The sequence below is a fragment of the Camelus dromedarius genome, chromosome 17 (genome assembly GCF_036321535.1).
Source record: "Camelus dromedarius isolate mCamDro1 chromosome 17, mCamDro1.pat, whole genome shotgun sequence".
NCBI lineage: Eukaryota > Metazoa > Chordata > Mammalia > Artiodactyla > Camelidae > Camelus > Camelus dromedarius.
In genome coordinates, this window is record NC_087452.1 from 28,204,074 (window position 1) to 28,217,270 (window position 13,197).

General features: G+C 40.4%; 1 protein-coding gene across 4 annotated transcripts in view; it reads left to right on the forward strand.

Moving 5' to 3' along the window:
* The window catches only part of ARHGEF3 (Rho guanine nucleotide exchange factor 3), a 281,549-nt gene that overhangs the window by 255,970 nt on the left and 12,382 nt on the right, over window positions 1-13,197 (forward strand). For all 4 annotated transcript variants that reach the window (XM_031470578.2, XM_031470579.2, XM_010980900.3 and 1 more), the window contains 5 exons: window positions 2,169-2,339; window positions 4,985-5,047; window positions 6,977-7,073; window positions 7,228-7,304; window positions 12,373-12,630. In XM_031470578.2, the coding sequence (XP_031326438.1) occupies window positions 2,169-2,339; window positions 4,985-5,047; window positions 6,977-7,073; window positions 7,228-7,304; window positions 12,373-12,630 (666 nt within the window). The remainder of the gene's footprint in view (window positions 1-2,168; window positions 2,340-4,984; window positions 5,048-6,976; window positions 7,074-7,227; window positions 7,305-12,372; window positions 12,631-13,197) is intronic.

The following is a 13,197-nucleotide window of genomic DNA, read 5'->3' on the forward strand; positions in this document are numbered from 1 at the left end:
TGCAAATAGAGCTAGCTTCCTGCTTCCAGTAGGTTGTGGTAATACACTGAAAGCCCCTTGGCAGTTTCTTTTTACGTTTTTCATTTATTCATATTTTTCTTGAATTATGAAAATTTGTAAACTAGGATAAAAATTACCTATAATGTCATCAGCCAAAAACAATAGAATTTTGTGGCATTCCCTTTGTATCTTTGCTCCTGTGCCTTTTTTTCATAATTGTAAACAGTGCTCATATACAGATTATAATCCTGATTTTATTTTAACTTACATAGAAGGGATTTTTAGCTGTTCAAATTATATCAGAATTGTCTTAATGGCTAGATAATATTTTATCAAGCAGATGAATTATAACTTATTTAACAATGCCTTTATGTTGAATAGTTCTCTTAACTTTTTCTTTACTTACTTTCTTTTTTTTTTTTTTTAATGTAAGTTCAGGGTGTTGAACCCAGCAGGACTTCGTGCATGCTAAGCATGCACTCTACCACTGAGCTAGTCCCACCATCCCCTTCTTTACTTTCTTGAGTTTTATTGTTGAATCTCAAAATATTAGGAAGCTAGCTTACATTGTGTCAGTGATGATGGCTCTTATGTCACATGCAAAATCAGTTCCTGCCCTTGGGACGTTTATAGTTCAAAGCAGGTAAATAATAAGTATAATATAATAATAAGTATAATAAAATATGATCATCACTATATCGGAGATAAAGTGAGAACATTGGTAAAGGCTTCTTAGAGGAGGTGTTTGAGTTACATCCCAAGGACAGTTAGGAGTTAACCAACTAAGCAATGAAAGAAAAGCATTCTGGGAAAAGAAGACAGCTTGAAGGAAGCACAGCAAAATGCAAAACATGGTACATTAAGAGAATGGCAGGTAGCCAAGTAGGGCTGGAGACAAGGGGGCTAACAGGTGAGTGGCAGGAGGTGATCTTGGATATATAGTCTGTGGTCAGATTACAAGAGGACTTTTGTGCCAAACTGAGGAGGTGAAACTTCACATTGAAAGCTATAGACTTGTGCCCACAGCCATGGCAAGGAACACTTGGTAAATAAGAATGTGGTTTCTGAGCACAGCAATACTTCATTGATTTGGTGGCGTTTCCAGTAAGTGTGTTGAACTTTTCTAGGATAAAGGCTGAAGGTAAGGCACTCAGCTTTCTTCTTGATCATTTGTATTTGTCATGAGAAAGCACTATGGTAGCATATTTCAGCCATAGGGGAGGATTTTGGGTGATCAGACCACCCCAGAGTCTACCAGGACTTTGGAAAATAAGGAAATAACTCAGGACAGGCATCGAGTGACAACTGAGGTGAATATAAACAGTAAGGGGACTGTATTAGCCCCTTAATCTTAGAGTGGCACTTCCTGGCTTCAAGCACACTGATATCCAGGGACTCAAACAGTGTTGGTAGAGCTTGCTGCTTCCCTCCTTCCTTCCCTCAGACTCTCTCTTCATCTTTCATTCTGTCCTGTATCAGACAGACTCTTCTGTGTAACCAGAGAGTTGCTGCCAGAAATTCCTGCTTATGTTATCTCTTGAGCTTACAATCCCAAAGGAATAAAGAATCTTTCACTCTTTCTCCCATGAATCACACAGCAAATTTCAGGGAATCAGTTACCCCGCTCTGAACCAGGGTGCTGGGGTACTCGAATTGGTCAACTCGTGGGTGGAGGAGGGGGAGACCGTCCAAACTATATGAGATGGGATACCCAAGGACAGTGGGCTGTGTTCCCAGAAGGAGGAGAGTAGCAGTACTAGCTAGATTTTTTTTTTTTTTAATTATAAAGGACATCCACTACTTTTCACCTTTGCTCTTCTCAGGAGCGAAGGCATACACTGCAAGAAAAAAAAAAAAGAACTCATCGCTTGTCTGAGAGTCACCTTTGCACAAGAGTTTGACCTGTGGTGTTCTTAACACCGTGGTACACTTGGTTACCCAGGTCTCGCAGAAAGGATACTCCCAGCACGTCTGTGAAAGTGGCCCCTTGCCCAACTTGCCTTGCACGGAGATGCAAGACAATGCGCTTCTTCCCAAAGGCCTCAGGGCCTTGTCCTCTCTTTCTTGCAAAAGTCTGATTTATGTTCTGTCCATGACAGGAAGCTGTTCAAGCGATCCACCCGGTCCTGCTGCTGCCCCCGTGACGGTTTGTTTTTCTCGTTGTTCAGCGCTCCATCAGCTTCCGCAGCGAGAGCCGGCCCGACATCCTCGCCCCGCGGCCCTGGTCCAGAAATGCCGCCCCATCGAGCACGAAGCGAAGAGACAGCAAGCTGTGGAGTGAGACCTTCGACGTGTGCGTCAATCAGATGCTTACGTCCAAGGAAATCAAACGTCAGGAGGTAGGCCGGACCCATGGAATGGTTGTGTGTCTGGAACAAGGTGCAGTGCAGGCGAGAGCCAAGCTGGGGTCTACACCGCAGCCTCCAAACCGGTTCCTCGTTGCCCTTATAGAGGAGGACAAATGGGGATGTCACACCTCCTAGGAAACTGACAAACCAGCATCCAGCTGGGTGGGTGTGGCCTGGCTTTTAAAAGAAACTGATGTGAAAAATCTGAATTTACAAAGAAGATGAATCAAGACGTGTCTATTTAGGATCCTGGAACTCACAGAAATAATCACTCTAGTTGTATTTTAATGGCATCTTCTAAAATATTTTAAAATACTCAATTTATGAAACTTTGATTCAGTTTTGTGAAAACCTTGACTGTGGAATGTAGTTAATTTCATTCCCTGTAAATTTTCGGTATCAGTAGCCCTAGATGGCTAGGCTAATATTACTTTGTAGAGAACCTGTCATGTGCCAGGCTGTGCCAAGCACTTCAAAGCTGCATCATCTAGTGAAATCCTTGGAATATCTATTTTAGTGGAGAACCAACGTTGGCAAAAGGAGTACTTGAAAACTTTATAGGTTTTTGACTCAGGAATTCTTTTCTAGGAATCTGTCTGCCAGGTGCACTTGTACACAGATGAAAAGATGCATGTGTAAGGTTGTTCATCCCTGTAATGTTTATAATAGTGCCAGAAAGAGCCTGCACATCTATTACCAGAGCCTGGTTAAGTAATGAATGTCCATAGTTCTGTAACTGTAGAAATACAAGAAGTGCTGGTATGAATGTATGACTAAGTGAATAAAGCAAGGCACAAAGTAGGGTGGTATATTATGCTACCATTTATGTAAACAAAGAAGGAAAAATGTGTGTGTGTGTTTGTATGTATTTGCTTATAGACACATAAAATATTTCTGGAAGGACACACAAGGAGCTGGTAACATTGTTGCCTCCTGGGAGGGGCTGAAAGAAGGAGGTGAGAGAGGTTTCCAGCATGTGCCCATTCCTACACTAAAAATTTTGAATGTCAATGTGTTATCTATTAAAAAGAATAAATAAATGCTTTTAAAATAACATGTACACTGAAAAAAATCATTTGAAGCAATATGGCAAAATCTTAACAATGGTTAACAAGATGGCATTGTGGATCATTAAAAATTTTCCTCTTTATATTTTTCTGTGTTTTCCCAAGTGTTAATAGTATGCATATATAACTTGTACATTCTGATAGCGGAAAGGAAGGAGGGGAGGATTGATTCTGCAGATGAGGAGATTATTAAGTCACAGTGAGTGCAAAGTCAAGGTCATCCACCTACAAAGTTACAGAGCTGGAATTTGAACCCAGCTCCTGTCCACCTCCAAAGCCCATTATCTTCACAGTGACCCTGTGCCACCCCCCCCCACAGACACCTGACTGTGGTGTATCCATCCTAGTATGGGGTTCTGTGGTTTTTCTCTCTTGGGGGCCACACTGAGCTCTGGCAAAACAGATGTACAAGGAAATCTGAGGTAAGTCCAGGTAAAACTAGTTAATTGTGTCGTGTCCATCCATGTCCCAGTTTTGATAATGCTCTATAGTTTTATAAGATGCCACCATTGGGGGAAGTTGAGCAATGGATATTCAGGACCTCTCTGTACTATGTTTGTAACTTTTCATGTCAATCTAGAGTTATTTCAAAATAAAACGTTAAAATAAAGTACCAAGAGGGCATGACATGAAAGCTTTCCTGGGCCACCAGGTACTGGCCTCCAGTGCAGTGTTCTGCCTCCGCCTGCTTTGCCAGGGAGCACATTCATTGTCCTGCTCTCCACCAAGCCCAGGGATGGAGGTGTTCTCCAAGCCTGCTCACTTCTTCCCTCTAGTCTGAAAGAAATGTAGTAGTCCCTCAACTCTCACCACAAACATATAGTCCTTTAATAATGTAAAGTTTGACAACAGTTTAGATTCTCAGATGAGAGTGAAATAATGTTCTGTGCATCATAGCTCTTAAGTTACAAGGGCTTAATAGAGCCAAATTAGAAGTGGTCCATTTATATACTCTTGCACACAGCCGGCTTCTATAATTTTATTTATTATACAATGTGGGGCCAAGAAGTAATTTAGAATGAAATAACTTCACCAGAAATTTAGAGTGGTAAAATATTGGATTCTTCCTACAATGCTGCCTCAAGACAAGTGGCTGATGAGAATAAAGCTTTCTGTTGAGATTCACCTTCTGTTGAGTAGAAGGAAGACAAATTGTGATGGCCCAATTAATAACACTTCCTTGTGAATCACTAAGAACAGACCCTGAATCATTTATAATGACTGCCACTCACAGCAGAGACATGGACTCCATGGCTACCTAAAATAGTTCACTCTTGTTCAACTGCATCATTCTGGAAATGAAAGATGACTTGTTGGAATGGAAACATATGGAAACTCTCTCCCACAAACAGAGAAGCATATAATACAGAAGTTTGGCAAGATTTTTTCTTTGTAGGTTTTAGCCACTAGATGCAATTGTTTTGGGTTAGTTTAACTTTTCAAGAATCCTTTAAAAATCCTTAAGAAATAACTAAGCATGGGACATTGAGCACTGGAATCAGTACCATTTGAATTTGGTCTCATAAACAAAAGCAGAGTTCAGTAAACATGTTTTATCTTTTCTTGCAGGCGATTTTTGAACTTTCCCAAGGAGAAGAAGATTTGATAGAGGACTTGAAATTGGCAAAAAAGGTACATTCAAATCCAATGGTCCTTTGAGTCACCCTACTCTTTTCCTCTATTTCACAGTTCTAAGATGGTGCTTTGTGTGTGTGTGGGGGGGCGTTAGGTTTACTTATTTTATTTATTTTTAAAGGAGGTCCTAAGGATTGAAACCAGGGCCTCGTGCATGCTAAGCATGCACTCTACCACTGAACTATACCCTCCACCCTTAAGGTGGTGCTCTATGAGCACTCTTTTTATGACAAAGACAGATCATCAAAAATTGAGAAGAACCTGCACAAACCAAGTAGTGGGGAAATGGCTCAGAGCAAGAAGGCTCTTGACCTGTGCCTTTAGGGGTTCCCTTCTGCATGTCTTTAATGCACCTCAAAGAATACTTTAATTAGAAAGTGTTCATGGGGCCTGGCTTTACATACATTTCATTGGCCTAGAAGTCTCACATGCAGGGCCTCCTCACCCCTGGGAGAGAAATGTGTCTGGAACTGGAACCATGTTATAGAAAGAAAGTCATTTGAATCTCGTAAGTGGGTAAAATGGTTCAGAGAGGCAAGTGCCTACTCTCATATAAGTTAGGGCCTTTCATATGCAAACTTCTTTTTAATCACATTGTGTGTGGGAAGGGAGAGGAAATGCTGTAATTCATGCCTTGTAGTGTGTATAGCCTTGACAACAATCCTTCTATGCCAGTGACCCGCATGGAGGCTGAAATCTAGCTCCTTCATCTGATGTTCACCGCCTCCTCAAAGAATCACAGGGTTGGAAAAATACCTCCCTTCTTTTAAGTATCCTTAGTCCAACTTTATGTTAATATCAAGTCCCATCTGTAGCATGTCTCGGAGATGGCCATCCAAGCTTTGCTTAGACACAGCCAAGAAACTGAGTTTTGGGCAGGGCTGAGGAGGAGAAAAGTGGAGGGGATAAAGAAGGCATTTAACTCTGGGAGAGATGTCTTGTTGGTCGTATGTCCAACCCCTCCTTCCTGCATGAAGATTTCCCTTAGGCGCCTTAAGAAGTTTCACTTTTGTTCTTTGCTTTGCTGGTCCTACCGTCCTGAAGTCCCTTCCCTTTCCTTTCAAACATTCACATCCATCCATCTTCCAGAAACAAGCTCAAATCTTAGTTTATTCTTCAACAGTATTAACTGCCTCCTTCTGTATGCCAAGCTGTTCATTTTTAAAATCTCCTTTAGCCATTCTACCTCTAATTCTCTGATCCTCTAGAGCAGTTGTGATTTGATAAATTTTTGCTCCCGTGTGACATCTCTCCTATTTTTAATCTTGAACTGGCTTTTAAGCATGTATTTAATTTCCTATGCCTTTTTCTTATCTTCCCAATTAACTTCACAGAACTCCTTGAAGGCAGGGACTGTGCCATCTGAGTCTTTGTGCTGCATCGCAGTGCCCTGGGTTTTTATAGTTTAATTGGCATTAATATGAGGTGAGAAGATTGGCAGAGATCATACCCTCTTTGCTTCAGATCCATAGTAAAGGATACCAATCACTTTTTTTTTCTTCCTTTACTTGGTTTAAAGATGGACCAATTGAAAAGGTGCTAGTGACTAATTTTGTATTAAGTGGCAGTTTTTCAAACTGCCAGATCTTCAATCAAATTAACTTTAAAAACATTATACAAATCAAATCTGCTCTGTACTTAGGATTTGTGCCCTTTCCAAGATATATGATATACTGGAATTTTTTTTTTTTAAGTTTAAAAAAAATCTACTTTGGTTTATCAACAACCGCAAAAGGCTCAAGGCAGTGCTGGAATCTCAGCTGCTTCAACCACACCCATCTGCTGTTTGTGCAGCATTACGGGAGAGGTTGTCCGAGAGAGCCAAATGTGTCGTCATTGCGTAGGGCCTCTCAGAAGCCATTTACGTTAACAGCTTACTGCCTCTGATTTTAAACATTGCTTCCATATCTTACCCTTCTTGTGCAGGCCTATCACGACCCCATGCTGAAACTCTCCATAATGACAGAACAAGAGTTGAATCAAATTTTCGGAACGCTGGACTCCCTGATTCCTCTACATGAAGGTATAATTTTGTTCCCAGATGAGTTGTGACTTGTAGCCTTGAGTTGTCCTATAACAACTCATGATTATGTAATAATGTGAGTAACCCAAATCTTCCAGCCCTGTTCATATTTGAATGCCTAACAAAATAAGCGTTCTGTTTGTTTTTTAACCAGACCTCCTCAGTCAGCTTCGAGATGTCCGGAAGCCTGATGGCTCGACTGAGCATGTCGGTCCCATCCTCGTAGACTGGGTAAGAAAAGTTCTCTGGGCTTGATTGAAGATAAATTTCAATAATATAAATGGAGTTTCATTTTAGCTAGACTTTTTTTTTATTGGCAAACATAGGTCTCACATCAGAAAAAATTAAAATAGCAAATTCCTAGTATAATTTATCATTATATTTAGGCTTTATCTCCTCAAAGCATGGAAAGTTTTTTTTTTATTATTAAAAATGTACTAGATTTAAAGATAACATGGCCTTTGTGCAATAAAAGAAGTAAAGGCATACATGAAATTGTTACTAGTTTCACATCAAAGAAAGTAGAACTAATTAATATTCACATCAGGCCAGTTACAAATATAATTATTACCATTTTTATTCTAGTAAACATTCATGGACACATTCCTGTCCATCACTAAAAAAAAAGCTTTAATTCAGGCTACAAAAAAAGCCCCCCAAAACTCTTAGGGTCAAATGTTTCATAAACAAGGTAATAATTACATGTTGCTAAATGTTTAGCATATATCTGGTCCTAAGTAACTTGATAGGACAGCTGAGTATTATGCTGGCCTTTATCCCAATATAACTCATTCTCTTTCATAATTAAAGAAATCAGCTGTGGCTTTAGATTATGTGTTCTAAATTTGTGGCCCTGGGGCTGAATCTGTGAGTGCCTAAAATGGTTGTTTGTTCATTTGTTTATTTCATTTTAATTTTTGTAGGTTTTTTTGGGGGGGGGTAAATTAGATTTATTTATTTATTTAATCTTTAGAGGAGGTACTGGGGATTGAACCCAGGACCTCATGCATGCTAAGCATGCACTCTGCTACTTCGAGCTATACCCTTACCCCTTAATTTATTTTAGACGAGGCACGGACTCTCGTTTGCCACAGTCCTCCCCACTCCCTATCATACATTTCTGTTTCCTTCTGTGAGTGTTCCACCACTCTAGGTGGTTTTCATTTGTTATGAAGCACGTAATAAAAGGAGATTACTTTGAAAACTTCTTCCAAGCAGGATTGGGTCTCTCATCCCTCTGATCCACAGTGTTCCAGAAAAATAGGCAGGAAGTGTCACAACAGCAGGAATAGTGAATTCTACTCTTTGGAGAAAGTTGTAAAGATTATAAATCCTACCATTACCAAGTGAGTTCTGTTTATCCAGTAACACTTGTGTTTGTATTTTAACCTTCCTAAACCTTCCGGTTCCTAAGTTTTGACATTGATCTCTTAACTTACGCTTCTCAATTACTGCCTTGATCAAGGAACTTTGAGGGTTTCATGAGTTAGCTTAAGTTCAGGAGTCAATTTTAGCACTGAGGCTGAAATATCCCAAGGGTATCTGAAAGTCAAGAAATGTTCTATAATGAATAATTTAGGAAACGTGCCTTAAGATTTCAGGAGAGCTCATTCATCTTATTTTTTGACATTCATTTTATTATGAGCCATGGTAGATGTCCTAACTTCGTTAGCCCACAAAGAAATTTTTCTAGAGAGAGCCAGCCAGCTGAAAGCAAAAGAGGTGTAGTGAGAAGAGAGAGTCTGCCTCAGTATTTCTTAAACTTCCTCAGTCTGTGACTGCTTTGTTGGGAGTGAGACCACAAGTCCAGAATTAGCATGATGACTTTGTTTTTGATGAATTGGCAACGTAGAACCACAAGGTCTCCTTGGACGTCGTATACAAATTGTCAGTTCATGCCAGAAAGCAAAATGAACGCACTTGCCCTGTTACTAATTTTTTTCTGAAATAAATGCACTTTTATTAGGAAATTGGTTCGATTTGTGGGTAGCTTTTCAGTTCTTTTCTGTGCATACCCAAAAGAGGTTTGACCATAGTGGTCCATTGCTATCTGAACCCTTTAGACATCAAATGGGGACTTGCAGCTTGAAGAGCAGCCTAAAATTAAACAACTGGCCCATTGTTACCAGTCTTCATGAGAAACAGTCCTTATTTATCAGGCCTGACGAGCTGTTAAATGTTTTCCCTCTTTTAACTGCAGATGTGTCCGTGCGAGTGGGAACTGTAAACCAAGGGGTACATCTGTTTGAGTTCTGGTCTTTTTAACAGAACAAAATAAACATCTTAGTGGATTTTGAATGAGGAAAGTCAGAGCCCATTCGACCCATGAAAAATTGATTTATTTCCCCCCAAAGGAAAAAAGTGGGAAAAACCCTTTTAAACAAGTGAGCCTCCCAAGTGGGATAGCCCTGGCCAGTCCTTTTGACCTTAGAATGAATCAATTACTTTTACTTTGAAGACCTTAAACAGAGTGGTGGGTTTTTTTCAGGGACCCACCCTGGTTACCAAAGATCAGTCTCCCTCTCAGGTTGGCCTGTTCTCGTAAGCCTCCCCTGTCATTAAGGAACAGCTTCCCAAGTGACTTACCATCATGCTAACATTTTTTTCAGTAATAAAGGAATTTATAAGCTCTCCAAGGCAGCAAGTTCTCATGTTAATTTTGGTTCTAATTAAATTTTCATTCCAAGGAAAGAGGGAGGACACTCGGAAGCAAAAAAATAGATTTGTTCTATTTCTTTTCACAATGTTAGGGAGACAGAATTTCTAAAACAAAAAAAAAGTGAAAGAGTTTCCTTTATAAATTCTTGATAGTCTATTTAAAGAGGTGGCGAATAGTTCAGAGATTTGATGGGGTGGGTAGGGGGCAAACACGCTTCAGACTGATTTTATATCCAGCTGAGCAAGTAGTTTTCCTTCTCTAAACTACAGTTTCTTCAATAAAAATATTCTAGGGATAAATAATAATAAGATTAGCTCGCACTTACCAATCGTTAACCAGGAGCCAAGCTCAGGTTATGCCTTTTATCTGCCAAATCTCATTAAAGGATAGAGGACGTTAGTGCACGCATTTTGTAAGTGGAGAAGCTGAGGCTCCTGAAGGGTCACCTGTCTAGTAACTGTCTGAGTTAGGCTTTGAACACGATTCACCCTGGTTCCAAAGTCTGTCCTCTTAACCACTATGTTATTGCCTCTCACATTTTCTATAAGTGACTATGCGTGTATTTGGGAACCAAGATGTATGCATTCTTCATTCCCTATCTAGTTACAGATCAGTTGTGGTTTTTTCTAGCCAATGGCCTGAACCAGATAGCTTTTTAGGTTATGCTCAGGAAATGAGCACCCTGTCAGGTGTGAACACAGGACCAGAAAGGGATTTGGTTGCCATGGCAGCAGGGGCAGTGGGATTCAAAGAAAGTAATGGCCCATTGGACAGTGAGCAGCAGTGTGGTTGAGGTTCCTCGCTAGTTTATTTCCGATGGCTACTGCTGATTTGTTTCTCCATTATGAAAACATTGGGCATTTCCAGGTCTTTTTAAAAGGCAAGGAAGTGGAAATGAGATTAAGAGGTCCTGAGGCTCTTTTTAATTAACTCTGAAGATATAAATTACAAGCCACAATGCTGCATCTGGGGCTGGGGGTGGGGGGTGTCTGTGTGTGTGTAAGCACCAGTTATCATTACTTGCAAATACAACATTGAGGAAGGAATTTCTATAGCTCTTTTTAACACAAAATAGAGGGTTTTTTAAAATAACATGTAAGGAAGGTGGACATTTCCAAGGAATGTTAAACTCGACATTACACGTCTAGGGGTGGGGGGGTGTGTAAGTACCAGTTATCATTACTTTCAAATAGAATGTTGAGAAAAGAATTTCTGTAACTCATTTTAACAAAATAGAGGATTTTTAATAACATGTAAAGGAAGTAGACATTTCCAAGGAATGTTAAATTCAACAGTGAATTTTTTAAACATTACTTCCACAGTATCTTGTTTGGTTTCAGTCACTGAGAAAATAATTTCAATAAAGGGTGTAAAAGAAGTAGCAGGATATTTAAACTTTGATCCATTGTTCAGCCACTGCCACAACTTATTTTTAAGCCTCATTCACAAACCATCAACTATTACCTAATCTGGTAATCCATTAAACGTTCACTTCAAAATACAAACTTTGAATGTCTGCTGTATAGTAGGCCCAGTGCACAATACTGAAGTTGCAGAAACGAAAAACCCTCTTGCCACTGTCTTGCACTGAATCCCTCCACAGAGCAGGTGTTACAGTAAATGTGGTTTCCTAGTGCAAGAGAGAAAAGCAAACACAGCAGGGCCATTGGCTGCATTTTACTGCCTCTGGTGACTTTCTGGACGCTGACAGCCTGTGCGTTAGGATGCTGGGTCCTGGATGCTACTCACAGGGAGGAGTGGAAAAGGAAGATGAGCAGCCCTTCCACTGAGTCTCTGACTCTGTGTTTGCACCATCTGACTGATGGGACGTGTCAGGGAAATTAGTATTTCGCTGGAAGACAGTGGAGTCAAAGTGTTCCAAAGTCTTTAAACTTAAATTGTTCTCCACGTGGAATGCTGTTGTTAACCATTAGGTATAGCCAAGAATCATCCTGGCCTGTCAGACTAATTTAAAAGACTTTTCTAAATGCTTTCTGCATCTAAATTTTTACTAATTATACTTTTGCTTTAACTCCTTGGAGTTCTTTATAATTGGTCCACCTTTGATTCAGGTACCTTAAAGCTAATGTAGAAGTGCTTGCACTGGGCCATATCAAGAGCTGGGCTGTGGAGTCTGACGCCTTTCTTTTTGTGCCACTGAGTCTTCTAGGTTAGTTTTTTTATTAACAATTTTAAAAGAAACCTTATTATTTTTTTTTAAATAGGAGGGTTTCCTCTCACCAGATACTTCTGAAAGTTTAGGACAATTCTGTATGCAAATGCAGTCATTCCAGATTAGGAAAATACTGAACTGTGTGCATATACAGTAATTCCAGTTCTTCTGTGTCTAGCTTAGATTGGCAAAATGCAAACAAATTATTAGGGCCTTAACAATCAAGAAAGTAAACAAACAGCTAAGAAAACAACTTTGTGCAAACAAGCTGGAGCTTAAAAAACTATCCACTGCCTGCCATTTGGAAGATTCCACTGTCTGTCTCCTCCAGCCACGCAGATAAAGGAACGTTAGACTGCCCTGGAGACCAGCTAGGTTTTGTTCAGTCCCCGTGAGTGGTGTTAGCATGTGGCTCCAGAGCACTATTATTTTAATGCTCCAACCCTCTTTTGATGTTCCTTTCTTAGCTGCCTTGTCTCAGCTCCTATGACAGCTACTGCAGCAATCAAGTAGCCGCCAAAGCTCTGCTAGACCACAAAAAACAAGATCACCGTGTCCAAGATTTCCTACAGCGATGTTTGGAATCCCCCTTTAGCCGCAAACTAGATCTCTGGAATTTCCTCGATATTCCAAGAAGCCGTCTGGTGAAATATCCTCTGCTTCTTCGAGAGATCCTGAGGCACACCCCAAATGATAACCCAGATCAGCAGCACCTGGAAGAAGCCGTGAGTTGTCTCTTTCTTTCTCTCTCCCTTGTCATTTTCCCCAGTGTGTAGAAGATTGGGTAAATGGGTGAGTGAAGAGTCCCTGGGTACCTGGGACTCAGGAATCTTGGCTTCCAGGCTTGGCTCTGCCGTCAGCTGTGCTTTGATTTAGCAAGTCAATACTATTCCCAATCTATAAAATGTAACATTTACATGGAATGCACTCTAGAAGTCCTTTTGATTCTAGAATTTCTTGATTCTGTGTAGGTGACTCTGTGATCTGTTTGTTATGGTTGCTGACTGTGACGGTTAAAATCTCTGTGGAGATCTGAAATCAGATAGCTTTGTTCAGTTAGCAAATGGGAGTTGCCTTTTACCTTGGTCCTGAAGCCCATTTGTGAGCTTTAAGACCCAGCTTTCCTTGGCCCCAATGTGGAGCCTACTCATACCTGCCCACCAGCAACTATATTGAGTATGGGGCAGGGTGGTTTGAGAATTCTGGGTTCTTCCATAGCAGCAATAGAAGACCAGGAAAAATGGAGTCCGTTTCGTGAAAATACAGCAAACTCTGAGCTTTCTACCCAGAGA